The sequence below is a fragment of the Heterodontus francisci genome, chromosome 30 (genome assembly GCF_036365525.1).
Source record: "Heterodontus francisci isolate sHetFra1 chromosome 30, sHetFra1.hap1, whole genome shotgun sequence".
Lineage (NCBI taxonomy): Eukaryota > Metazoa > Chordata > Chondrichthyes > Heterodontiformes > Heterodontidae > Heterodontus > Heterodontus francisci.
The window spans coordinates 38,877,494-38,904,596 of record NC_090400.1 but is presented as its reverse complement, the minus strand read 5'-3'; the positions used below and the strand labels follow the sequence as shown (position 1 = coordinate 38,904,596).

Here is a 27,103-nt window from a genome sequence, read left to right as displayed (position 1 = left end):
TCCCATCTTTCCTCATCTAAATCTATCAACATAACCCACTATTCCCTTTTCTTTCATATTGTCACGCTCACGAAGGGAACAGTGATGAAATATGAAATGAACTGGAGGAATTGTGAAATAAAAGTCAACTGTTGAATTGAACTACAAATGGAGATATTTATGCCACAGGCAAAATGGATTAGATGTCAGGTGACCCCTCCTGCACTCTCAATAAACATACCTGTCTGTTGAAGACAAAACCGATTATCGACATCTGAATTAGCTTTGGGGAAAATACATTAAAATGTAAGTCAGCATATTTCATGCAAACAGCTCCTATCTTCAGGAATGGAGCAAACAAAGCTGTTGTAGACAGACTGACTCCACAGCCAAGACTAAAATAATATATGTGAAGTAGCACCTATTCATTAGAATGGACCACATTCAGATGCTATCATTGAACAATGGTTCCCATATCCTGGAACATTGTATGAATCACCTCAGGGGAGAGAGCCCTTAGTCACCTGACTGACTCCCCAACCTGACAATTTTCTACCTTAAAAGGTATCTGGAGAGAGAGAGAGGCAGAATAGCAGAACAGCTAGAGAAGATCTTTTCCAACTAAGGTTCTATTAGTCTATTATTGGACACCTTATTGAAGGCCTTTTAAGATTCCAGATGAATCACATCTACTGCATTACCAATGTCTACACTCACTGTTACTTCCTCAAAAAATTTAATAAGGTTGGTCAAGCAATATTTTCCCTTTGAAATCCACGTTGACAATTCATTATTATAGTTTTCTAGATGTTCTCTCTCCTTTAGTTGGGATTCCATTATTTTCCTACCACTGATGTTAAGCTGACTGGTTTATAATTCCCTGGGCATATTCTGTCCCTCTTAAATATATGAATTACTTAAGTGTTTCAGTTTCACATACAAATCAGATGACCCAAGGGTGATTTCCAGTTTGTACTTCAGATTTTCTTAAATTAGTTGATTTACCTGCATCTGGTTGAAAGCTGGCTTTGAAAAGTCAAAGATAAGGTTTGTTGGCTGGAGCTGTGATTTAATACGAACCGATTTGTGATTTACAAATTGGTGGTAGTTAATTCTCTGCATTTTGAGATCTTTTAGATTGCAATCTTTATAGTTGAAGAACATTATACTTGAATTGTACACCATTCCCTCCGCTTGGCTCCAATTCACAGAATCACAGAACTGTTATAGCGCAGAAGAAGGCCATTCAGCCCATCATGTCCGCACCAGCTCTCTGAAAAGCAACTCACTCAGTTCCATTCCCCTGCCTTCTCCTTGTAATCCTGCACATTCTTCCTTTTCATATAACTGTCTAATTCCCTTTTGAATGCTTCAGTTGAACCTGCCTCCACCACGATCTCATGCAATGCATTCCAGAATATAACCACTCACTGCATGAAAAAGTTTTTCCGCTTGTCACTTTTGCTTCTCTTACCAAATACTTTAAATCTGTGCCCTCTTGTTCTCAATCCTTTCACGAGTGGGAGCAGTTTCTCTCTATCTACTCTGTCCCGACCCCTCATGATTTTAAATACCTCTATCAAATCACCTCTCGGCCTTCTCTTCAAGGAAAACAATCCTAACTTCTCCAATCTATTTTCATAACTGAAGTTCCTGATCCCTGGAACCATTCTTATGAATCTCTTCTGTGCTCTCTCCAATGCCCTCATGTCTTTCCTAAAATGCGGCGCCCAGAATTGGATGCAATACTCCAGTTGAGGCCGAACTAGTGTCTTATACAAGTTCAACATAACCTCCTTGCTCTTGTATTCTATGCCTCTATTAATAAAGCCCAGGATACTGTATACTTTCTTAACTGCTCTCTCAATCTGTCTTGCTACCTTTAATGACTTATGCACATATACACAGAGGTCCCTCTGTTTCTCCACCCCCTTTAGAATTGTGCCCTTTATTCTATATTATCTCTCCACGTTTTTCCTACCAAAATGAATCACCTCACATTTCTCTGCATTAATCTTCATCTGCCACCTGTCTGCCCATTCCACCAACTTGTCTGTGTCCTTTTGAGGTCCTACACTATCCTCCTCACAGTTCACAATGCTTCCAAGTTTCGTATCATCTGCAAACTTTGAATTAGTGCCCTGTACACCAAGGTCTAGGTCATTAATATATATCAGGTAAAGCAAGGGTTCCAACACTGATCTCTGGGGAACTCCACTACAAACCTTCCTGCAGCCCAAGAAACATCCATTAACCACGACTCTTTGTTTCCTATCCCTCAGCCATTTTCATATCCATGTTGCTACCATCCCTTTTATTCCACGAGCTACAAGTTTGCTCACAAGTCTGTTGTGTGACACTGTATCAAATGCCTTTTAAAAGTCCATGTACACCACATCAACAGCATTGCCCTGATCAACCCTCCCTGTTACCTCCTCAAAAAACTCCAGCAAGTTAGTTAAACATGAATTTCCCTTAAGAAATCCATGCTGACTTTCCTTAACTAACCCGCATTTTCCCATGTGTCTATTGATTTTGTCCCAAATTATTTTTTATATAAGTTTTCACGCCACTGAAGTTAAACTGACTGGCCTGTAGTTGCTGAGATTACCTTTACACTCTTTTTTGAACAAGGGTGTAACGTTTGCAATTCTCCAGTCCTCTGGCACCACCCCGGAGTCTAAGGAAGACTGAAAAATTATGGCCAGTGCCTCTGCGATTTTCACCCTCACTTCCCTCAGTATCCTTGGATGCATCTCATCCGACCTAGTGCTTTATCCACTTTAAGTTCAGACAATCTATCTAATACTTCCTCTTTATCAATTTTAAACCCCTTTAATGTCTGACTTACCTCCTCTTTCAACATTGCCTGGGTTGCATCTTCTTCCTTGGAAAAGACAGATGCAAAGTATTCATTTAATTCCTCAGCTATGCCCTCTGCCTCCATGTCTAAATCCCCTTTCTGGTCTCTAATTGGCCCCACTCCTCCTTTTGCCACCCTTTTACTATTTATATGCCTATAGAATTTCCTTTAATTCTAGCTGCCAGTCTCTTCTCATGCTCTCTTTTGGCTTCTCTCATTTGCTTTTTCACTTCCCCTCTGGACCTTTCATATTCAGTCTGGTTCTCGATAGTATTTTCTACCTCGCATCTGTCATAAGCACACTTTTTCTTCTTTATCTTAATCTCTACCTCTTTTGTCATCCAGGGAGCTCTGGATTTGTTTGCTATACTTTTCCCCTTCAAGGGGACATACCTTGACTGTGCCCGAACCATCTCTTCTTTGAAGGTAGCCCATTGTTCATCTACCGGTTTTCCTGCCAGCTTTTGACGTCAATTTTTTCACCCCAGCTCCATTCCTAACTCATTGAAGTTGGCCTTCCCCCAGTTAATTATTCTTACCCTGGATTTCTTTTTGTCCTTTTCCATAGTCAGCCTAAACCTTATGATACAATGATCACTATCCCCTAAATGCTCTCCTACTGACACTTGATCCACTTGACCCACCTCATTCCCAAGAACCAGGTCTAGCAGTGCCTCCTTTCTTGTTGGACTAGCAACATACTGTTGCAGAAAATTTTCCTGAACACACTCTAGGAACTTTTGCCTTTCACTGCCCCTTTACACTACTATTATTCCAGTTTATGTTTGGATAATTAAAGTCCTCCATTAAAATTACCCTATAATTTTTGCACCTCTCTGTAATTTCCTTGCAAATTTGTTCCTCCGTGTCCCTCCCACTAGCTGGTGGCCTATAGACAACACCGAGCAATGTAACCACACCTTTTTTGTTCCTTCACTCTAGCCAAATTGATTCTGTCCTCCACCCCTCAGGGACATCTTTTTTCTCCAGCACTACAATGCTCTTCTTAATCAATACCATCTTTTTCCGTTTCCTTTCTTCCCTGAACAACTTGTATCCAGGAATATTTAACACCCAGTCCTGCCCTTCTTTGAGCCAGGTCTCTGTTATAGCCACAACATCGTATTTCCACATGGCAATCTGCACCTGTACCTCACCAATCTTATTAACCACACTCCGTGCATTCACACACATGCACATTAACCCTAATTCACACTTTGTTACTTTCTTCCTTAATCTGACCCCACCTAATAACGTACTATTCCCTGCTCTCGTCTTATCTATATCCCCTAGTATTCTGTGAACCTTGCTATTTCTCTGTAATACTTGCTCCTGGTTCCCACACCCCAGACAAGTTACCCGTTTTGCTTCCCTCCAATCTGAGCTCCCTCTCAGTTTCCCAACCCCCTGACAATTTAATTTAAACCCTCCCCAACAGCACGAGCAAATCTTCCTGCAAGGGTATTCGTCCCAGTCCTGCTAAGATGCAACCAGTCTATCTTGTACACTTCTCACCTGCCCCAGAACCAGTCCCAATGTCTTAGAAATCTGATGCCCTCCCTCCTACACTCGTCCTCCAGCCAAGTGTTCAATCGTTCAATTCTCCTCTTCCTCTGCTCACTCGTGCATGGGACTGGGAGTAATCCTGAGATTACTGCGTTTGAGGTCCTGCTTTTTAATCTCCTTCCTAACCCCATAAAATCTGCTTTCAGGACCTCATCCCCCTTCTTACCTATGTCATTGGTACCAATGTAGACCACGACCTATGGCTGTTCACCCTCCCCCAGAAGAATGTCCTGCAGACTCTCCGCGACATCCTTGAACCTGGCACCAGGGAGGCAAAACACCATCCTAGAGTCACCTTTAATGCCGCAGAAACACCTGTCTGTTCCTTTAACTAATGATTCCCCTATCACTACTGCTCTTCCTCCCTCTTGTACAGCTGAGCCACTTGGCTCTGACTGCATTCCACTGAGGAACCATCACTCTCACCAGTATCCAAAATGGAAAACCGATTAGTGAGTGAGATCATATCAGGGGACTCCTGCACTACCTGCCTGGTTTTCTTAGACTGTCTGGTGGTCACCCATTCCCTATCTGCCTGCATGCTTCTAACCTGTGGTGTGACCACCTCCCTAAACGTGCTATCCAATTAGTCCTCCGCCTCGTGGATGCACAACCGTGACTCCAGCTGCCACTCAAGTTCTGCAGCTGGTGACACTTCCTGCTGATATGTTTGTCTAGGACACATGGTGCGTCCATGACTTCCCACATGCCACAGGCTGTACATTCCACTCGGCAGAGCTGCCCTGCCATACCTTAACTTTACAGACTATTTATTACAAGCTTACCAATTACTCACCAAACAGCTCCTTCCACTGCACCGAAGCTACAACCAAATACTGGAGGGTTAAAAAAGTAGAAAAAAAAAGAAAAGAGTAGCACCTCCACCCCCTTCACTGAACTCGACACTCAACAAAGCTTACCTGTATACTCAATTGGTCCAGGATATAACTGAGAGAGGTTTAAATTACATTACCCTTTCCTGTATTGCGATTGTTTCCTCATTATATCATCACAGTGTAAGTAGTGGGTACAGTGGTGTAGTGGTTATTTCAAAAGATCAGTAATCCAGAGGCCTGGTCTGGCCTAATGACACAGCTAAAGTTAGTTCAAATCCAACCATGGCAGTTTGAGAATTTGAATTTGTTTTCAAAGATGGCATGAAGTTATCGAATTTTCTTAAAAACTCAACTGGTTCACCAATGTCCTCTAGGGAAGGAAACCAGGTGTTAGTAGCCAGTCTAACTTTTATGTTACTCCAGTGCCATATCAACATGGTTGACATTTAACTGCCCTCTGAAGTGGCTTAACAAGCCATTTACTTGAAGGCAGCTAGAGGTGGACAATAAATGCCAGACTTATCACTGACACCCAGAGAATGAAAGGTAAAATTATATATCACCAAAGACCAACCTGTTTTAACCACATCAGTGCGCATTTCTAACACCTTCCGTCGACCTGTATAGTCAGAGTAGGTTTTGTTCTCGGTTTCTACGCAGCTGTGTCCCTCTTTCCGGATTGTTAAAAACCCTTTTCCAAGACGGTTGGCTATAGCTGCTCCTAAAATCACAAAATAAGAGGTTTGCATCTCAGTAGTGTTGAGTAAACTTTTAAATCAAATATTCTGTCCTCAGTCTTCCTCAGTTGAAGTATAGTCCTGAAATAGTCCTGAAATATGGATATTTTCCATACGCAAGACTAGAATCATTGCATAGTGCCATTGCTCCCAGCAAATCAGTAACTGTCCTTAATTCTGTCAGTCACCTAGCATAGCCCCTATCTTTGCTCCGTCAAGTCACAGAACAGCTAAAGTCAGTTGAAATGTCGCAGCAAAGAATCAACATATTCATGAGATGAGTGGCATGGGGAGATGGGAAAGAAGAACAAAATCTAAAAGGAAAGGCTAAAAGTTTGTAATTTTATCATGGACATACTGACTGAGAACTACTAACTTAGGACAGAGTTAAGGATGCAATTTTCATTGTCGACATATGGCAGTGCATTTATGCAGTTGGCAAATATGGAGTGGACTGTTTAGTGAACAAAGAGTACTTTTACGAACAATCCAGTACAGCGTATAAAACTGAATTGAAATCAGTGTTAGAATGCAGCTTGTATTCTAGCTAGTACTGTAGTTTGTATTGTAGGTAGCACTGCAGTTTCTATTCTAGGTAGTACTGCAGCTTGTATTCTAGGTAGTGTGACAGAAACCACACCTGCCAAAATGAGATATTAATTTTGTCATATGGAACATTATTTTGAACTGTTACTGGACATTGAAATAACTTGTTTAAAAAGACCACAGGACTGAACGGCTGAAAACATGGCTGCACATTTGCATTCTGAGAGACAGTTGAATAGAGAGACAATGGGAATGCCTCTCTGATTCAATGAGCTAGATGGATTTTGTCAATAGTGATTATCAAGAGACATGGAGAGTCATTGAGCCAGCATTCCACCCCCCTTCCCCCACTGAGAGTGTCCGGTAAGTTTGGAGGAATCCACAAATCTCGCAGGCGAAGCTACTCCAAACAAGGAGCTAGTCACATGACTAACCTGCTGGCCAACCTGGGGTTTTTTAAATTGTGCCTGACACAAAACAGTTTTTGAAAGAGACTGCAACTGAACTTCAAGAAGAGACCATCTCTCTCTCTCGCTTCCACTCTCTCATGCAAAGTTCCAGGGATCCACAGAAGTAACTTAAGCCTCAAGACAGAAGACCAGCGAAACAAGTTTGAAACTGTGCACTGGGCCCCAGTGAGAACTGCAAGACTTAATGCCAATCCAAGACTTTACATCCAATCTGAAACCAGTACCTAAATTCCATTTGCTACTTTAAACCTTCCCGCCCACCTTAAATTCTTTCTCCTCCTCTGTCTTTATTTGTGTGCGTGTTTATTGCGTATGCACGTTAGCGGGTTCACATCGCGTATTTTATTAGTGATATTAACTGAGTTAGAGATTTAAGGTTAATAAACTTACACCTTTCTTGTTTAAATCCGAGAAAACCTGTCTGGTTGATTTCATTGCAATTACCATTAGAGAGCAGTGAGCAAGAACTCACTGATGGGTAGCTAAAAGTACTGTGTTTTTAAAAGTTAAACCCTGTTATGGCCAAACCAGGAAAAGGCTGAGAGGGGAGCCCTAGACCCCGTCCTCACCTGGGTCATAACAGTAGTACTGTAGTTTGTATTCTAGCTAGTACTGCAGTTTGTATTCTAGGTGGTTCCACAGGTTCCCTAAATAACAGTTTTATTTGTGTTGCAGTGCTCCTCCAAATTCAAGTTAAGCCCCAGGAGTCCAAGATTTGTTGCTGAACAATCGGGTTTAAGTCTCCCCAGAAATCCAGAGACATGTAGCTTCCCTATTATACAGAAGAATACAATCATTGATATTGAAGTGGGTGGTTTTACAGGACTCTGCTCCAGATTGGAGCATTGATTGACAGAAGAATAAGGAACAGAATCATCCCAATCGTTCTAAAGCCCGATATTTCAATCATGTTCCCATGTCACAAAGCTCCACGCTGGGAGTGGAGCCTTGTAAAATAACCCTTTCAGTGTTAGAACAAGGCAAATATAATCAGTTAAACAACTTCCTGAAAGTCAGTGTTAACTTTCCCTTAAAGCAGACAGTTTTCCCAGAATGGACTTCTGATCATATGTTTGAAATTTAGTTGACCTCTTGCAATTTGAAATTAATAACTGATGAAAGTGGAATTATTTAATGGAAACTGATTCTGGGGAAGATGTGACTGTTACAGGCTGGATGGGATGCATATCAACAGAGCCTGGACCAATGTCCTTGCTGGGCAGTATGTTAGTGCTGTTGGGGAGGGTATAAACTAACTCTGCAGCAAGGTGAGAACCTGGATGTAACATTAGAGAGGGAAAACAAGGTGCACAAAGAATTGGGAGAGACAGATAGCACTCGAACAATAAATAGTAAGGTGGGGTTAGAGTAAGAGGAAATGCACTAATGTCTAAATTAGGTTTATAATGCATGTATGTGAACACACAGAGCATGTTAAATAAGGTTGGTGAGCTCCAGGCACAGATAGCTATGTGGGAATATGATGTGGTGATAACAGAGGCCTGGCTCAAAAAGGGCAGGACTAGGTATTAAATATTCTTGGATACAAGGCATTCAGAAAAGATAGGGAAGGAAAGAAAGGAAGAGGGGTGGCAGTATTAAGGAGAATATTGCAGTGCTGGAGAGAGGTGGAAATTGCAAAGGCACTGACCATAATCTTCCAATCCGCCTTAGATACAGGGTTGGTGCCAGAAGACTGAAGAATTGCAAATGTTACACGCTTGTTCAAAAATATAGTGTAAGGATAAGCTCAGCAACTACAGACCAGTCAGTTTAACCACAGTGGCAGGAAAGTTTTTAGAAATGATAATATGAGACAAAATTAGCAATCACTTGAACAAATGTGGATTAATTAAGGAAAGCCAGCACAGATTTGCTATAGGTAAATTGTGTTTTCTAACTTGATTGAGTTTTTTGATGAGGTAACAGAGAGTGTTGATGAGGGTAATGTGGTTGATGTGGTGTATATGGACTTCCAAAACGCATTTGATAAAGTGCCACATACCAGGGTGGTCAGCAAATTTAAAGTCCATGGAATAAAAGGGATAGTGGCAGGATGGATACAAAGTTGGCTGAGTGACAGGAAACAGAATAGTGGCGCACAGTTGTTTTTCAGACTAGAGGAAGGTATATTGTGGGATATTAAGACCACTGCTTTCTTGATCTATGATGCAGGGATGGTGTAGGAGGGAGGGTTTTGGTTTCCTGGATAATTGGGGCTCTTTCTGGGGTAGGTGGGACCTCTACAAACAGGATGGTCTTCACCTGAACCAGAGGGGTACCAATATCCTGGGGGGGAGATTTGTTAGTGCTCTTCGGGGGGGTTTAAACTAAATCAGCAGGGGAATGGGAACCTAAATTGCAGTGCCAGTGTACAGGCTGTTGAGAGTAGTGAGGTAGGGGATAAGGTTACAGGGACGCAAGAGGGCACTGGCAAGCAAGAACTTGGTTTAAAGTGTGTCTACTTCAACGCCAGGAGCATCCGGAATAAGGTGGGTGAGCTTGCAGCATGGGTTGGTACCTGGGATCCTGATGTTGTGGCCATTTCGGAGACATGGGTAGAGCAGGGGCAGGAATGGATGTTGCAGGTTCCGGGATTTAGATGTTTCAGAAAGAACAGAGAAGAGGGTAAAAGAGGGGGGGGTGTGGCATTGTTAATCAAGGAAAGTATTACAGCGGCAGAAAGGACGTTTGAGGACTCGTCTACTGAGGTAGTATGGGCCGAGGTTAGAAACAGGAGAGGAGAGGTCACCCTGTTGGGAGTTTTCTATAGACCTCCGAATAGTTCCAGAGATGTAGAGGAAAGGATAGCGAAGATGATTCTCGACAGGAGCGAGAGTAACAGGGTAGTGGTTATGGGGGACTTTAACTTTCCAAATATTGACTGGAAATACTATAGTTCGAGTACTTTAGATGGGTCTGTTTTTGTCCAGTGTGTGCAGGAGGGTTTTCTGACACAGTATGTGGACAGGCCAACCAGGGGCGATGCCACATTGGATTTGGTACTGGGTAATGAACCCGGCCAGGTGTTTGATTTAGATGTAGGTGAGCACTTTGGCGATAGTGATCACAATTCGGTTAGGTTTACCTTAGCGATGGGCAGGGACAGGTATATACCGCAGGGCAAGAATTATAGCTGGGGGAAAGGAAATTATGACGCGATTAGGCAAGATTTAGGATGTGTAGGATGGGGAAGGAAACTGCAGGGGATGGGCACAAACGAAATGTGGAGCTTATTCAAGGAGCAGCTAATGCGTGTCCTTGATAAGTATGTACCTGTCAGGCAGGGAGGAAGTTGTCGAGCAAGGGAGCCGTGGTTTACTCAAGAAGTTGAAGCGCTTGTCAAGAGGAAGAGGGCGGCTTATGTTAGGATGAGACGTGAAGGCTCAGTTAGGGCGCTTGAGAGTTACAAGCTAGCCAGGAAGGATCTAAAGGGAGGGCTAAGAAGAGCAAGGAGAGGACACGAGAAGTCATTGGCGGATAGGATCAAAGAAAACCCTAAGGCTTTCTATAGGTATATCAGGAATAAACGAATGATAAGAGTTAGAACAGGGCCAATCAAGGATAGTAGTGGGAAGTTGTGTGCGGAATCAGAGGAGATAGGGGAAGCGTTAAATGAATATTTTTCGTCAGTATTTACAGTAGAGAAAGAAAATGTTGCCGAGGAGATTACTGAGATACAGCCTACTAGGCTAGATGGGATTGAGATTCACAAGGAGGAGGTGTTAGCAATTTTGGAAAGAGTGAAAATAGATAAGTCCCCTGGGCCAGATGGGATTTATCCTAGGATTCTCTGGGAAGCCAGGGAGGAGATTGCAGAGCCGTTGTTGTTGATCTTTAAGTCGTCATTGTCGACAGGAGTAGTGCCGGAGGACTGGAGGATAGCAAATGTTGTCCCCTTGTTCAAGAAGGGGAGTAGAGACAGCCCTGGTAATTATAGACCTGTGAGCCTTACTTCGGTTGTGGGTAAAATGTTGGAAAAGGTTATAAGAGACAGGATTTATAATCATCTTGAAAAGAATAAGTTCATTTGCGATAGTCAGCACGGTTTTGTGAAAGGTAGGTCGTGCCTCACAAACCTTATTGAGTTTTTCGAGAAGGTGACCAAACAGGTGGATGAGGGTAAAGCCGTGGATGTGGTGTATATGGATTTCAGTAAGGCGTTTGATAAGGTTCCCCACGGTAGGCTATTGCAGAAAATACGCAAGTATGGGGTTGAAGGTGATTTAGAGCTTTGGATCAGAAATTGGCTAGCTGAAAGAAGACAGAGGGTGGTGGTTGATGGCAAATGTTCATCCTGGAGTTTAGTTACTAGTGGTATACCGCAAGGTTCTGTTTTGGGGCCACTGCTGTTTGTCATTTTTATAAACGACCTGGATGAGGGTGTAGAAGGGTGGGTTAGTAAATTTGCGGATGACACGAAGGTCGGTGGAGTTGTGGATAGTGTCGAAGGGTGTTGTAGGGTACAGAGGGACATAGATAGGCTGCAGAGCTGGGCTGAGAGATGGCAAATGGAGTTTAATGCGGAGAAGTGTGAGGTGATTCACTTTGGAAGGAGTAACAGGAATGCAGAGTACTGGGCTAATGGTAAGATTCTTGGTGGTGTAGATGAGCAGAGAGATCTTGGTATCCAGGTACATAAATCCCTGAAAGTTGCTACCCAGGTTAATAGGGCTGTTAAGAAGGCATATGGTGTGTTAGCCTTTATTAGTAGGGGGATCGAGTTTCAGAGCCACGGGGTCATGATGCAGCTGTACAAAACTCTGGTGAGGCCGCACCTGGAGTATTGCGTGCAGTTCTGGTCACCGCATTATAGGAAGGATGTCGAAGCTTTGGAAAGGGTGCAGAGGAGATTTACTAGGATGTTGCCTGGTATGGAAGGAAGGTCTTACGAGGAAAGGCTGAGGGACTTGGGGTTGTTTTCGTTAGAGAGAAGGAGGAGGAGAGGTGACTTAATAGAGACATACAAGATAATCAGAGGGTTAGATAGGGTGGATAGTGAGAGTCTTTTTCCTCGGATGAGGATGGCAAACACGAGGGGACATAGCTTTAAGTTGAGGGGTGAAAGATATAGGACAGATGTCAGAGGTAGTTTCTTTACGCAGAGAGTAGTAGGGGCGTGGAACGCCCTGCCTGCAACAGTAGTAGACTCGCCAACTTTAAGGGCATTTAAGTGGTCATTGGATAGACATATGGATGTAAATGGAATAGTGTAGGTCAGATGATCGGCGCAACATCGAGGGCCGAAGGGCCTGTACTGCGCTGTAATATTCTAATTCTAATTCTAATTCTAATTCTAATAATGACTTTGACTTGGGTAGGCAGGACAGGGCACAATTTCAAATTTGTGGGTAACACAAAACTTGGAAATATTGTGAACTGTGAGGAAGATAGTGATGGACTTCAAGAGGACATAGACAGGCTGGTGGAATGGGCAGACACATGGCAGATGAAAAGTGATGCGGAGAATTGTGAAGTGGTACATGTTGGTTGCAAGAATGAGGAAAAACAATATAAAATAAAGGATACAATTCTAAAGGGGGTGCAGGAGCAGAGGGGCCTTGGGGTATAGGTGTACAAACCTTTGAAGGTGGCAAGGCAGGTGGAGGAAGTGGTTAGTAAAGCATACGGGACCCTGGGCCTTATAAACAGAGGCATAGAATATAAAAGCAAGGAAATTAAGGTGAACCTTTATAAAACACTGGCTCAGCCTCAATTGGAGTAATGTGCCCAATTTTGGGCACCACATTTAGGAAAGATGTGAAGGCATTAGAGAGGGTGCAGAAAGGATTTACGAAAATGGTTCCAGGGATGAGGGACTTCAGTTACATGGATTGATTGGAGAAGCTGGGGCTGTTCCCCTTAGAGAAGAGAAGGTTGAAAGGAGATTTGATAGAGGTGTTCAAAATCATGAGGGGTCTGGACAGAGTAGGCAGGGAGAAACTGTTCCCATTGGCGGAAGGGTCGAGAACCAGATGACACTGATTTAAAGTGAATGGCAAAAGAACCAATGGTGATATGAGAATCTTTTTTTATGCAGTGACTAGTTAGGATGTGGAAAGCACTGCCTATGAGTGTGATGGAGTCAGATTCAATTGTGGCTTTCAAAAGGGAATTGAATAATTATCTGACAAGAAAAATATTGCAGGGCTACAGGGGAGTGGGACTAGCTGAGTTGCTGTTGAAGAGAGCAGGCATGGATAAGACAGGCCAAATGGCCTCTCTCTGTGCTATGATTCTATGATAAACAGGAACAGGTGAGATTCTTGGGGCAATTCCATGAGCCTGCAATTGTGGTGGGGAGCTTACCAGCCAGCAACAAATGTCAAAACTTCAAGCAAACATTACCCATGGCATACAGATCATCAGAATGAATGGATGGCCAATCACAGGCAATGTACCCACATTTTAATATCTGGGCCCATATTTGAATATGACTCATGTATATATTGATTTTGTAATGTATTCAATTTGGAAGCAATAGAAAATTTGAGAAACTAAGCTTCTGTGAAAAGACTAAATCCTCAAAGAATTTTAATATGTTTCCATCAAACAAATGCAACAACTTTGTCATACCAGCGTGGTACAAATCTTTAAATCCAACTTCTTTCAAAGAAGGAAAAAGAAATCGGGATTAAGCCACAGGAATAAGGGCAAACTTTATTCAAACAAATATTTAACATATCCTTTCAGAAATGCTTTATATAAGAAGCCATGGCATTTAATTTAACCTCATAATGGGTTATGGTAACATTGATGAATAGGAGTTTTGCTAATAGGAATGGATGGCACATCTGTTCCTTAATTTCTAACCAGCAGTTGATGAATTGGGCGCAATAATACATGTAGAAGTCTTCTAAGTAGATAATTTGATGGAATATAATTCGCTGCCTGGATAATTGAGCGTGGACATCCAGAGTCTATGATGCATGCAAGGTGTTCAGCATTGCCCCATATGGACAGCAGGTTCAAAGGGGGGGAGCCTGAGCAAAGGTTTTGCATTAGGCTCTTTTGGTTAGAGCAAGGTCCAACCATAAAAAACCTCTCTGCCTCTCTCTCATCCTTTAACATTCTCATTAATCGATCTCTTTGACTAAGCTTTTGGTCACCCATCCTAATATCTCCTTATGTGGCTCAGGGTCGAATTTTGTCTGATAAAGCTCCCGTGAAGTGCCTTGGGACATTTTACTATGTTAAAGGTGCAATATAAATGCAAGCTGTTATTGACGTAAAACCAACAAACTGCTGTGCACCATAGAACATTACATTCTATGATTCTATAAGGTGGGATTAGAATGGGTGGAATGTTTCTCGGCTGGCACAGACATGATGGGCCAAGTGGCCTCTTTCTGTGCCGTAAACTTTCTAATATGGATTATGGTAGCCTACTGGCTGTGGTACCGGAATGGTAGCCCAGAGGACTAGAGTTCAAATTGTGGCATTCAGTCCAATAAATCTGCTAATTGATGGGCTAATATCAGATTAAATGATTGCGAAAGCTGCTGAAAGAAAAGCAGAAAATGCTGGAAGCACTCAGCAGGTGGAGAGAGAAACAGAGTTAATATTTGAGGTTGATGACCTTGATTCGGAACTGGACGATAGCTATCGGATTGTTGTAAAAATTCATCAGACTGAATAATGTCCTTCGGGAAAGGGATCATTTCTCCAAGTAAAATTATAAAAATGCAACCTTATTGTATTTCTAAGCCTTTGGCCTACTATCAAATAAAGCTAATCCAAACTAGTTGGTCAAAGCACTTCATTACTGGCTGCTGGAGCTGTCTCTCCCATTTGACCTGCCAAGCTGTCAATCACTGGGGACTCTAGATTGGGTTTACCCTTAAAACTATGAGCAAACAACAAAACCTAGCATGGCTATTTATCATTAAATGAAAATAATCTTTGTTGAATGCCTAACATTTCAGTCAATGGCATCTTAGAGTTTCTCATTGTTTCAAAGCTATAGGTAAACTGAGTAGCTAATTAACATAGCAACCAACCCGGTGCCAGCTCTACTAGCTTAATGTTGAGACAAAATGCCGAATTTAACATGACAGAGATGTTACAACTTTAAAAAGAATCTTGTTCAGGTAACATAGTTAAATTGTTATGTTCTCTACATTACACATATACCTAGAATGAAGCCCATGGCATCAATCCCAGCTACGAGGTCTATGGTGTCATTCTGGAAAGGCTGGAGCAAGTCTTCAATGCAGTCCTTAAAGGCCTTAAAAATGAATAAGAGATGAAGCTTAAACCACCATATAGGATGTAAAACAAATGTTACATCAAAATTGATCTTTATGTGGAACATTTTATTGATTTCCCACATTCTTTCTTCTAGTAGCTCTGCTGTAGATAGGAACATAGGAACAGAGATAGGACATTTAACCCCTAGACATTGTTCTGCAGATCATGGCTAATATGTAGATACCAAATGGTGACCAGAATCTAACTGACGATCCAAGGAATGAATTTCTATGAAAATGCTCCAACTGATCGATCCTAACTTCAGCAGAAGAGTCACCTAAACTCCAGAAAAATGGCATCAACGTCATTTTTCTTCTGCCAAAGTCACAGCAAAGGAGTGGGAGAAACCTTATGGAAATTCAACCTTCAGATGTTGATTGGAGACCAGAAGCTATATTTTCTGAATGGCATTATCTCTGGCAATGGTAAATCATTTATTTTAAATATTGCAGGTGCTAAAATAACATTGTTTGGAAAATTTATGCTCAGGTGTCGCCTCATAGGAGAGAAAGAAAATCAAAATATGTTAATGCCCAGCCCATTATTGCAAGTTTTCTAGTGATTCGTAGTGAACTGGTGAAGCTTGGAAGCAAGTTTTTTGTCTGCCTTCTTGGCTGTAATTGATGCATGAAGCTGGAGAGGAGTGTGGATAAAATAGAAAGGCAGAATAAATTCTTAAATGATTTGGATGGTAAAGGGAGTGTGAGCACATAAATTTGGGCAGCAGGAGGCCAGCAGCAGGGATGGTTCCCGGCAGTCAGCTGAATGCCAAGGATAGGGACTGGAGGGGTCGTAGGACATTTTTAAAAAATTATTTGCTTGTGGGATGTGGGCATCTGGCTAGACCAGCACTTATTGCCCACCCCTAATTGCCCTTGAACTGAGTGGCTTGCTTGGCCATTTCAGAGGGAATTTTAAGAGTCAACCACATTGCTGTGGGTCTGGAGTCACATGTAGTTGAGTTTTAGTTTAGAGATACAGCACTGAAACAGGCCCTTCGGCCCACCGAGTCTGTGCCGACCATCAACCACCCATTTATACTAATCCTACACTAATCCCTGCTATATTCCTACCACATCCCCACCTGTCCCTATATTTCCCTACCACCTACCTACACTAGGGGCAATTTATATTGGCCACTTTACCTACCAACCTGCAAGTCTTTTGGCTTGTGGGAGGAAACCGGTGCACCCGGAGAAAACCCACGCAGACACAGGGAGAACTTGCAAACTCCACACAGGCAGTACCCAGAATTGAACCCGGGTCACTGGAGCTGTGAGGCTGTGGTGCTAACCACTGCGCCACTGTGCCACCCATGTAGGCCAGACCAGGTAAGGACAGCAGATTTCCTTCCCTAAAGGACATTAGTGAACCAGATGCCTTTTTACAACAATCGACAATGCTTTCATGGTCATCATTAGACTAGCTTTTTAATTCAGATTTATTACTTGAATTCAAATTTTACCATCTGCTGTGGTGGGATTCAAACCCATGTCCCCAGAGCATTAGCCTGGGCATCTGGAATACTAGTCCAGCGACATTGCCACTACACCACCACCTCTCCATGGTTGGGGGAAAGACACGTCAAGGAAGGTCGAAGGCTTCCATGTGGGGTCTGGTTCCTGCTCCTCCTGGCCCACAAGTACATTTTTTTTAAGAAGTTAAAACTTTGCTGGACCTCTTCCTCAATCTCAATCCAGATTCTGGCAGGTTTGGCCTCACTGGAAAGCCATCAATACTTCCCTGTTCAGGCTTCTGGTTATATTGGGTTTGGCTCAAGCCAGTCCTGCACAGGGATCTTTCTCTGTGCCCAGTTCATGCTGGCCTGAGCCTGAGTAATTTGTTATTTTAACCACACAACAGGGCTCCTTCAAACTGTAACAATTTTAAAATAGAAATGATAGGCTCCCAAAAATAGGACATAAATTGTAGCATGTATTTTTTACTTGTGTATTTGGATTGTTAGTTTTCCTGTGCTAGGAAGGGGTAAATGTCTGGTGAGCTACAGTTACATTATTATTGCATTGCACAAGCTATACTGCGCAATGTCGTTACCATTGATTTTAACGCATTGCATATTACTGAGTCTACCTACCTGTTGGTTACAGTACAGTCTGGATGGATCGAGCCAGGCATACCGTGGACCCTTTACATTGGGTGCCATGAGAGCTAAATACCAACTTTTTTCACGTTCCAGTGGGATAGTCAATGCTTCCATGCTAGAGAAAAAATAAAACCCGGTCAAAGCGCAACCAATATATGTAGAATTACGTAGAAATTACAGCACAGAAACAGGCTATTCGACCCAACTGGTCTACAGCAGTGTTTAAGCTCCACATGAGCTTCCTTACTTTATCTAACCCTATTGACATTATAAAATAAAATGTAATTTTTGTTTTTGGAAGCTCCCACAATTAGTTCAAGGAATCCGAATCATCTGTTCATTTCCTAATGTCAACAGGCTTCCATTTTTAATGTCTGCATTATGTCATAATTGTGTTAGGCCCAAGCATACCTGACTCCTCCTCCTTGTCCTCGGGAGCTACCACTCGTGCTTCAACCTGCTTTTCTTCTTCCCCTTCAAACTCTGGAACAAGATCATTAGCAATAGCCTCTTTTTCATGTCCGTTATATGAAAGCCATCTCTGTAACTTTCATATTAATCACTTGTGAAACCAAAAGTGGATATCAAGTAAAATATTGGCTCTATCTTGGGTAAAAATTAATGGCTTCTATTACTTAGTTAGATCGACTCCTGTGCCTTGGGACTGCTTTAGTAATGCTCGTGTCAAAAGTTGTAACTTAATCTAGGGTCAGCTGCAAAAATAGTTTAGCTCCACCCATGAAGCCTGAAATAGGCCTTGACGCTGGTCAAGACTGTCTTAGCTATTAAGATGATAGTGTAACATATACTGATTTAAAAGAAAATTATTTGCTGCTTCTTAATATTGGACTCAACATCGACTACTTTTTGAGTCTTTCTATAACTATTTTGCATCTTATCATATTTCAAACAAACCCAACTGTCAAACGGTTATAGGAAGTCTGCAAAGCCCACAGCATTGCAAGACGAGTGACTTGAGTTAGCATGCTGTTTGTATTTCCAGTAGCGGAGCTTTGACACTCATGCTGTCACACCCAGAGAATTAGAGGCAGCTCGGCGTTAATTAGATTGTTTCCTTTTGTGAGCTTTTTCATTGGCATTTTTTTCTGCCTGCTTTTTGTATCTTTGTGAAAGGAAAAGTTTTAGAATTTGCTTCAATGTTGATAGAAATTTATTCTGTCTCAAATGATAGTGTAGGCAGGATTTTATTTCTGGGGTTGTTTGGATATGTGTTTGCCAGGCAATATAAAACTACATTAAAATGTTGATTTTTCAAATAGGAATAGAAATATTGACCTGGACTTTGCAGTCAGCAGTGAACAAATACCATTCTCTGCTCACTATGCTTACAGCTGTTTACAGTTTTAGTGGGCCTCTGCACAGCAACTCACAGTCATTAGAGAACAATTTCAGCGCAGTGCCCTCAACAGAGATCTGGGACCTGTGCGAACAGGGCTAAAAACAGGGTGTCACCAACCAATCAGGTGCTGCACTAGAGGCCTTGCTGGAGAAAGTGGAGAGGAGGAGAGGTGTCCTGCATCTCCAGGAGGCCCTCCAGGGAGACAGTCAAAAGGCAGTGGAAGCAAATAACCATGGAGATCAATGCGAGGAGTCAAGCTCCAACTTTTTTTTTATACATTCATGGGATGTGGGCATCGCTGGCTAGGACAGCATTTATTGCCCATCCCTAATTGCCCTTGAGAAGGCGGTGGTGAGCTGCCTTCTTGAACCGCTGCAGTCCATGTGAGGTGCTGTTAAGAAGGGAGTTCCAGGATTTTGACCGGCGACGGTGAAGGAATGGCGATTATAGTTCCAAGTCAGGCTGGTATGGGGCTTGGAGGGGAACGTGCAGGTGATGGTGTTCCCATACATCTGCTGCTTTGTCCTTCTAGATGGTAGAGGTCGTGGGTTTGGAAGGTGCTGTCTAAGGAGCCTTGGTGCGTTGCTGCAGTGCATCTTGTTGATGGTACACACTGCTGGCACTGTGCATTGGTGGTGGAGGGAATGAATGACACCCATCCACAAACAATCAAGCGGGCTGCTTTGTCCTGGATGGTGTTGAGCTTCTTGAGTGTTATTGGAGCTGCACCCATCCAGGCAAGTGGAGAGTATTCCATCACTCTCCTGACTTGTGCCTTGTAGATGGTGGATATCCTTTGGGGAGTCAGGAGGTGAGTTAGTTGCCGCAGGATTCCTAGCCTCTGACCTGCTCTTGTAACCACAGTATTTATATGACTGGTCAATGGTAACCCCCAGGATGTTAACTACCTGGATGCAGTGCTGTTAAGAAGTTCACCAACCTCACATCAGTAGTCAGGTCAATGAATGCATCTTCAAACATCATATTCCACCAACTGTACCAATAGCTTCTGCCACTGCTCAAATCACCACATACCAATCACTCACCAACAACAATCTCTATCAATCAGGCCTCATATCTAACATTCATATGCGTCACCTCACACTCACACATTTAGCACTGTTGCAAGCCCCACACCCACATCTCACAGCTTGCACACACTGTCAGCTATTCAAGCATGATGGCCACATCAGTCAAACAGACTGCATGACACTCACTTGCACACCTTCTTCTCTCTTGCAGGATGAGGTGGCACAGAACTGGAGGCAGTAAGAGCTAACCGAGGGGAGCAGGCATATCTGCATGCCCTAACCCCCATGTAGGAGATGGTGCTGGCCATTATTGGAGCACCCATTGCTGAGACTGTGGCCAGTGACACAGCTGAAAGCATCGGAAGTGACAGTATCCTCATACCTAATCTTTCTCATACATCCCATTTCCCCCTCATCCCACACTCAGTTCTGATTTACAAGCTGCAGCTGGTGTAGACATGCACCTCTTACTTTTCTCCCACCCCTCCCGCACCACAACCTTACTCTTGTGCCTTTTCCTTTTCAGAAATTCAAAAAGTGCAACCTGTTCAGGCAGTGGAGGAACACCAAAAAGAGAGTGATGATGAAGATACAGTACCATCAATTGCTTTCACATTCACAGCCATCAGTTCGTATTGACACTGCGTGTATCTTAGAGGATAGATTAGAGGTGGGAACTGCACGTGGATGAGACACTGGGCACAACTGGGCTGCAGTTGGTCATGGATAGCACAGGTGCCAGCTCACTGGAGGGCAAAGTTGCATACAGGTTCAACAGCATAGACTCGGGTGAGGACGTTAATGGTGCAGCTTGCAGAGGAAGGCTGATGAGTATCCACAATGCATTGGTGCATTGGTAGGCCTGCCGGAAGGTCTCCGGTTAATGTCAAGGAGCTTGGAGGAGTCCAGCACCAACTTGGCACAGGACTATGCGCAGAGCTAGCAACCCATTCTTTCCAGTATGGAAGATGCCCTTGGGGTGGCCAAGTCCATTCACACACTTGTGGATCTAACCATGATGCAGCGTCTGATTACTGATGTCGCAGCTTCCATTGCAGCATTTGACTGCTGCCATGCAAACTCTGACTGCTGCTGGATTACAGCGTGCAAAGGGGCTTGCAGGGTGTCATAGCATTCCAGCAATTTGTCCTCCAACAGATTACTAGGATTGCTGAAGCACTGTCAATGTGGGGGGCGGGGTGGGGGGGGGGTAGCCATGGAGCACGGACCTGCTGTCCTCTCTCAGGAAGACAGCACTTACCCTTCCACCCCTGCCATTTCACCAGTGCCCATACTGTTGCCTGTCAGCCAACCAGCACAGACCAAGATGGGAGCAGTCTGAAGCTGGACCTGCTAGGCCCAGAACTGCTTGGGGTCGCCCACCAAAGGTATCTTCAGTTTCCTCTACTGAACGTCAACAGCTTTCCATCAGCCATGCTGCAGCTATTAGGGTAGCATTGTGTAGGAGCACCAGGACAGACAATGGCACACAGAAGACAGGCACTATGGGAATGCAGAAGGGTGATTTGTTGACTTTTGTCTGCAATTTGGAATGAATCATTTGTAAATTTTGGTTTGAAATGTTTATTTTATGGTGGATGTTATTTTTGCATTGTGGCCAAGTGGGCATTGCGATGGTCAGTGACAGTGGGAAGGTAATGTGTTAGTGATTTGGGAATTGGGGTTGCATTAATTGGTATTGCATTCCAGGCAGCAAAGGGCTGTCTAGGTTTCCTGCTCCCTTCCTCCTGCTTCTCTTCACCTTTTTCCTCCTCATGCTTCTGCTCCTCAGCTGCTTGTCATATAGCTGATGGCAAGGTCTGTCCCCTCATAATGGCGAGGTTGTGCAGCATGCTGCACACCACCATGAGTCCAGACACCCGCTATGCAGAGAACTGCAGGGCTCATCCAGAGTGGGCCAGGCAGTGGAAGCATCGGCCAGAATTTTACCAGCACCCTAGAGATGGGTTGGGAGGTGGGAGAGCTTGTAAAATGGTGGCGTAAGGCATCAGGAGGGAAGCCAGATGTCTTCTCACTGCCACGGGATATTACCAGAAGCGTGAATGGCAGCAGCGGAGATACCTGCCGATTGGAGGTAGGCAGCCAATTAATTCAATTAGGTGGATAATTAACGGTCAATTTACGCCCCACTGTGAGCAGTTTACTGGCATCAGGAGGGGCCCCCGCCATGTGGGGGAGATCACCAGGTATATCGAGGCGGCCTCCCAGTGGCTTCCTGGATTGGGGTGGGGTGGGTGGCCTTTCCTTTCTGGCCACTCCATGGTCCATGGAAGGGCTCCGCCTGGTGGTAATGGCCCCTCACCGCAGCTCCGATGCAGCCACTGCAGGGTTGACCCCTCCAATCGCCAGGGCCTGCCTCCCTGTCCCTGGTGCATTAAAAAAAATTCTTACCCGTTCTTCGAGGGCACCTCAACATGGAAGCGCCCTCTTGTTCTCCCTGCAGCCTCAGCTGTGGCCATGTCTGTCGGTGGCACTGCTGAGGCTGCTGAGTTGCTGGACCTCTGATTGGGCGGGCAATTCAGACAGGCAGGCTGCTGTCCTTAATTGGCTGTCCCAGCGGTGGCCTCTTAATTGACCACCACCAGTAAACTGCCCCCGGGGCCCTGCTGTCTGCCCACACAGGCTCGGGACCTGTTTTCGGTCCCAGCGGCAGGAGTTATTTGACAGATAAAATTCTGGCCATTGTTTCAGCACACCTTGTCAGCTCTATCGCATTTTGTGTGGCCGCATGAATTTCATTGAACGCATGCTGCATGTGTGCGGGTGGTACATGAGAGTTATCAGCCATACCATCAGCAGATGGCTCTTGTCACCCAGTAGCCACCCTACTGTGGTGACTCATATGCAACTGGTGTATTGGAATTCCACAGAATATAGGCATTGTGACTGCTGCCAGGAGACCAGGTATTGATTTGCATTATTTGCTGCCTGTGGTCACACACCAGCTGAACATTGATTTTCCAGTATCGGACAGTGCCCATTATGTCATATGTGAACAGTCAATGGCACCCTCCACCATGGGGAGGCCTGCAATCCTAGCTAAACCACATGCTCACTCCGCCTGCTTGTCCCTGGCAAAAGTGAATGGAATGTAGTTAGCTCCGTTTGAATAGAGACCTCCCGTCTGCACCAGTGGCTGACAAACTGGGAGATGTTGCAAATATATTCAGCTCCAGCCTGGAAGGAGACAGACACATAAAAATTCAATGCCACAGTCATCTTCACAGCCACTGACAATGCTGTCCTTGCCCTGTGTGGTTACAATTGTGGTTGCCGCAGGTGGCAGATTTCGGTGAGGACATCATTACTGAAATGCAGATGTCTCACACCTGGCTCCTTACTGAGATTCAGGTAGAGGAATTGCTCCCTGAACACCCTGGGTAGATATGGCTTCCTGCTGAGAACCATTCTCCTCCTCCTCCTTCCTCTTCCAGCAGCTTGTCCTGCTCAGTGTAGCCTCTGTTCATTCTCCAAGTCATGCTTTACCTAAGGGGAAATGCATACTCGTGCATCCATCTCCAGAAGTAACTGGTTTGTGCAGAAGTCTTGAAGTCAACAAAAAGTCCTTCAGCACCTACCACATGACTTCCAGTAGACTTCTGCAACTTTAAACACCCATAGAAAGCATCAAACACTGTAGAATCAAAGCAACAACCAGAAGAAATCAATCAGCAACTGACCTGGAAGTCATTGATGATCCCTTTAGATAGCGCTAGTGGGTGAAGAGGATGGGGATGGGGTCTTCCAGACAGTCAAGTGCACGTTCAGCTGTGTGAGGTTAATTGGAAGCTGAATTTCCAGAACAGAACTGCTGGCGTCAGACATGGTGTCCAGTGTAACTTGCCCCACTAATGTCCACACGCATGCGGACGCCTTTTTGGAGCTCTAAGGGCACTTGCAGTCCCTTCAAAAATTGGTATGTCTCTTCAACCAATCAGATTAAAGAATCCTTACTGAGGCACATGGGGGGGAGTTTTCTCAGGGCTTGGGGGCGAGCGAGGTGGGGAAGTCCGGGAGAGTGACGTCAGGTTAGGATCCCAGCATGATCCTGCTCCCTTCTGACTTTACCCAGGCCGGAATTGAAAGAGAGTGGGGATCTCCCTTCAATCTGTCAGGTAAATCATTGATTTAGATTTTTAGATTTAGATTTAGAGATACAGCACTGAAACAGGCCCTTCGGCCCACCGAGTCTGTGCCGACCATCAACCACCCATTTATACTAATCCTACACTAATTCCATATTCCTACCACATCCCCACCTGTCCCTATATTTCCCTACCACCTACCTATACTAAGGGCAATTTATAATGGCCAATTTACCTATCAACCTGCAAGTCTTTGGCATGTGGGAGGAAACCGGAGCACCCGGAGGAAACCCACGCAGACACAGGGAGAACTTGCAAACTCCACACAGGCAGTACCCAGAATTGAACCCAGGTCACTGGAGCTGTGAGGCTGCAGTGCTAACCACTGCGCCACTGTGCCGCCCATTGAGAAGTGGAAGAGGTCATTAAGAAATCAATCGTTAACTGTTTTAACGCTGAATCCTGGATTTCACAGCCGTGGAACCTGTTAGTAACTCACCAAAGTCACCAAGGCCAGTGAACAGTGGGAAGAGCTTCTTCAGTGAAACTGACAAGCTCCAGCCATGGACATCGAGAGACTTCAATACAAAGCATTTCTGCACTCAGAGTGTGCTTTCACTGCTTGACAGGTGATTTTTGGATGGCACTTCACCGGTCTAGTGCTTCACTCACCTTCAGCTGCACTTCCCTGCTGTCAGCCTTCACCATGGCACGAGAGCAACCCATGCAGTTGCACCTTCCACCTCTGCTGAGGAGCAACAGCAGAAGCCACACCAGTGCCAACTGCAGCGACGCCAGCTGCCTTCGCCTCAGCCACATGCCCCTCCATAGGGCAGAGGAGACAGACACTGCAATTCAAGTGGAAGGAGGTGAGACCCCCAACACAGGTACTGTAAAGGATCAGTTCTCTCTACATGTCTGGGCACCAGTGCTTCATGAGGTTCAGGCTGTCATGGCAAGTTACTGCTGACGTCTGCAGCCTACTGGCACAAGACCTCCTTCCCAGTGGATCAGATCGACATGCATTGTTGGTGGCAGACAAGGTCCCTGTCGCTGGAGGGCTCCCCTCACCCCCTCCCTGTCACCCACCAAACACCCCCCCTCCCCCCCCCCCATCCCCAGTTCCCTGCCTCTCCTGAAATTGTGTGCTCTCCAGTCCTGCAAGGAGAGAAAGAAGAGAGGTGTGAGTGGTCATAATGGACTGTGTGCAGAGGAGGGAAAAACAACATTTGTGCAGGATCACTGTTAGGCAAGGGTACAAGAGGGCAATAGGATGAGGGTAAGTGAGAGCATTGGTTGCTCAGATAGGGTTGTGATTTTCCTGCAGAGAGGGGAATGAGTGAAGCTGCAAGATGTCTTGGCCTGAGGAGTGCTGTGCAGGAGAATGCTGAGCATGTCACAGTATGGGGCTTGGCACCTGAAAGTGTTAGCCCACTCACATTTCCTACCCTCCTGAGGTCCTGCATCCTCTTGATGCACTGTCTCCAGGTTATGGAGGAATCACACTTCTGCAGCTGACCTCCTCGGCCACTTCCATCCACATTTGCTTGGTTGGGGAGGTTGTCCTCTTCCTCCAGACCTTGAAAGGGCTCAACTCACTGCAGCTCCTCAGATCCCTCAGCAGGACCTCCAGGTAAGTGTGACAGACCCAGAGGAACAGAACTCCTAAATCTCCTGTCTATTCCTGTGGTTGCTGCAGTCTTAAAAATCCTAATGCTGATGAGCTTTTCTGAAACATGCCATGTTCCCTTTAATTAGAAATCCTTTCTTTGTCAGAATGGATGTGTCATCCCACCCTCCTTCCCTAATTGGTCGGGGATGTCAGCTATTTACACTCTGTCTCTTCATCCAAACCATTAATATAGAGAGTAATGTACCTAAATTTGCTGATGACACAAAGCTCGGTCGAAAGGTAAGCTGCGGGGAGGATGTAGAGAGGCTGCAAAGAGATATAGAAAGTGTTATGCAGACCTCCACCTGCCAGGAATGAGGCACATTGGTTTTGTCATGAACATTGATTTTTAGCTGCTGTTGGAGTGAGGAAATGACTTGTTAAACAGATCAGCCGTGGCTGGAAAAAAACATTTACGCACTAACAGATATCGAAGGTGAGGAAGCGCATTCCAGGGCCTGCTAAGGAGGATACAATCCACAAGGGCCAGGACTGGTTAGACCAGCTGGTCACATGACTAACTGGCTGTTCCTGGGTTTTCTTTTGAACTGGCCACAATGAGTTTGAACTGAGAAAGATCTCTCCTGTCTGCTCCCATCTCTTTCTCACAAGCCTCTGAATCCACTGAAGACAGATGAACCCCAAGAGAGAAAAGTCTACTGTGAACAAGGTTTAAGAAGAATACTGGGGCCCATCGAAAAGCAAGAACTACTTACAATCAAGGACTCTACAATGAGCTCAAAGAACCATAACAAAAGCTCTTCAGATATTGCCTCAAACTTTTCCACTTTATTTTTCTTCTGTTCTTTTCTGTCTCTATTTGCATGTGTGTATCGCATATGTATGCTAGCGTGGACGCGCGGGTATCTGTAGGCATCAACTGAATTAGAGTTTAAGTTTAATAAATTTCAACCTTTCCTCTTTAAATCTAAGAAAACCTATTTGCCTTATAATTGGAAAGAAGTGAACAACGATTCACGAAGGGGGAGCTAAAAACACGGTGTGTTTAAAATTAAACTCTGTTACGGTAAGACCAGGTGGAGGCTGAGAGGGAGCCCTAGACACCTTTCTCACCTGGCCGTAACAACAGGTTAAGTGAGTTGGCAACAAGATGGCAAATGGAGTATAATGTAGGGAAGTGTGAAGTTGTTCACTTTGGTCGTAAAAATAGAAAAGCAGAATATTTTTTAAAAGATGTGAAACTGGTAAGTGTTGATGTTCGGAGAGACTTGCAGGTTCTCGTACAAGGAATGCACAAAGTTAACATGCAGGTGCAACAGGCTATTAGGAAGGCAAATGGCACGTTGGCATTTCTAGCAAGGGGATTGGAGTACAGGAATAAAGTGGTTTTACTAAAATTCTACAGGGCTTTGGCGAGACTGCACCTGGAATACTGTATGCAGTTTTGGTCTCCACATTTAAGAAAGGATATACTTGCACTGGAGGCAGTGCAGTGAAGATTTACTAAATTGGTCCCTGGGATGAGGGGCTGTCCTATGATGAGAGGCTGAGGAAATTGGGCCTATATTCTCTGGAGTTTAGAAGAATGAGAGGTGATGTAATTGAGACATACAAGATTCTGA

General features: G+C 44.4%; 1 protein-coding gene across 2 annotated transcripts in view; it reads right to left on the bottom strand.

Moving 5' to 3' along the window:
• The window catches only part of zgc:174895, a 33,752-nt gene that overhangs the window by 4,570 nt on the left and 2,079 nt on the right, over positions 1–27,103 (bottom strand). Inside the window, exons 2-5 of one of the 2 annotated variants that reach the window (XM_068009977.1) lie at positions 17,763–17,834; positions 17,343–17,466; positions 15,131–15,224; positions 5,819–5,965 (exon numbers count right to left, since the gene is read on the bottom strand). In XM_068009977.1, the coding sequence (XP_067866078.1) occupies positions 5,819–5,965; positions 15,131–15,224; positions 17,343–17,465 (364 nt within the window). In that variant the 5' untranslated portion in view covers position 17,466; positions 17,763–17,834. The remainder of the gene's footprint in view (positions 1–5,818; positions 5,966–15,130; positions 15,225–17,342; positions 17,467–17,762; positions 17,835–27,103) is intronic. The other variant, XM_068009976.1, reaches the window with a different exon arrangement.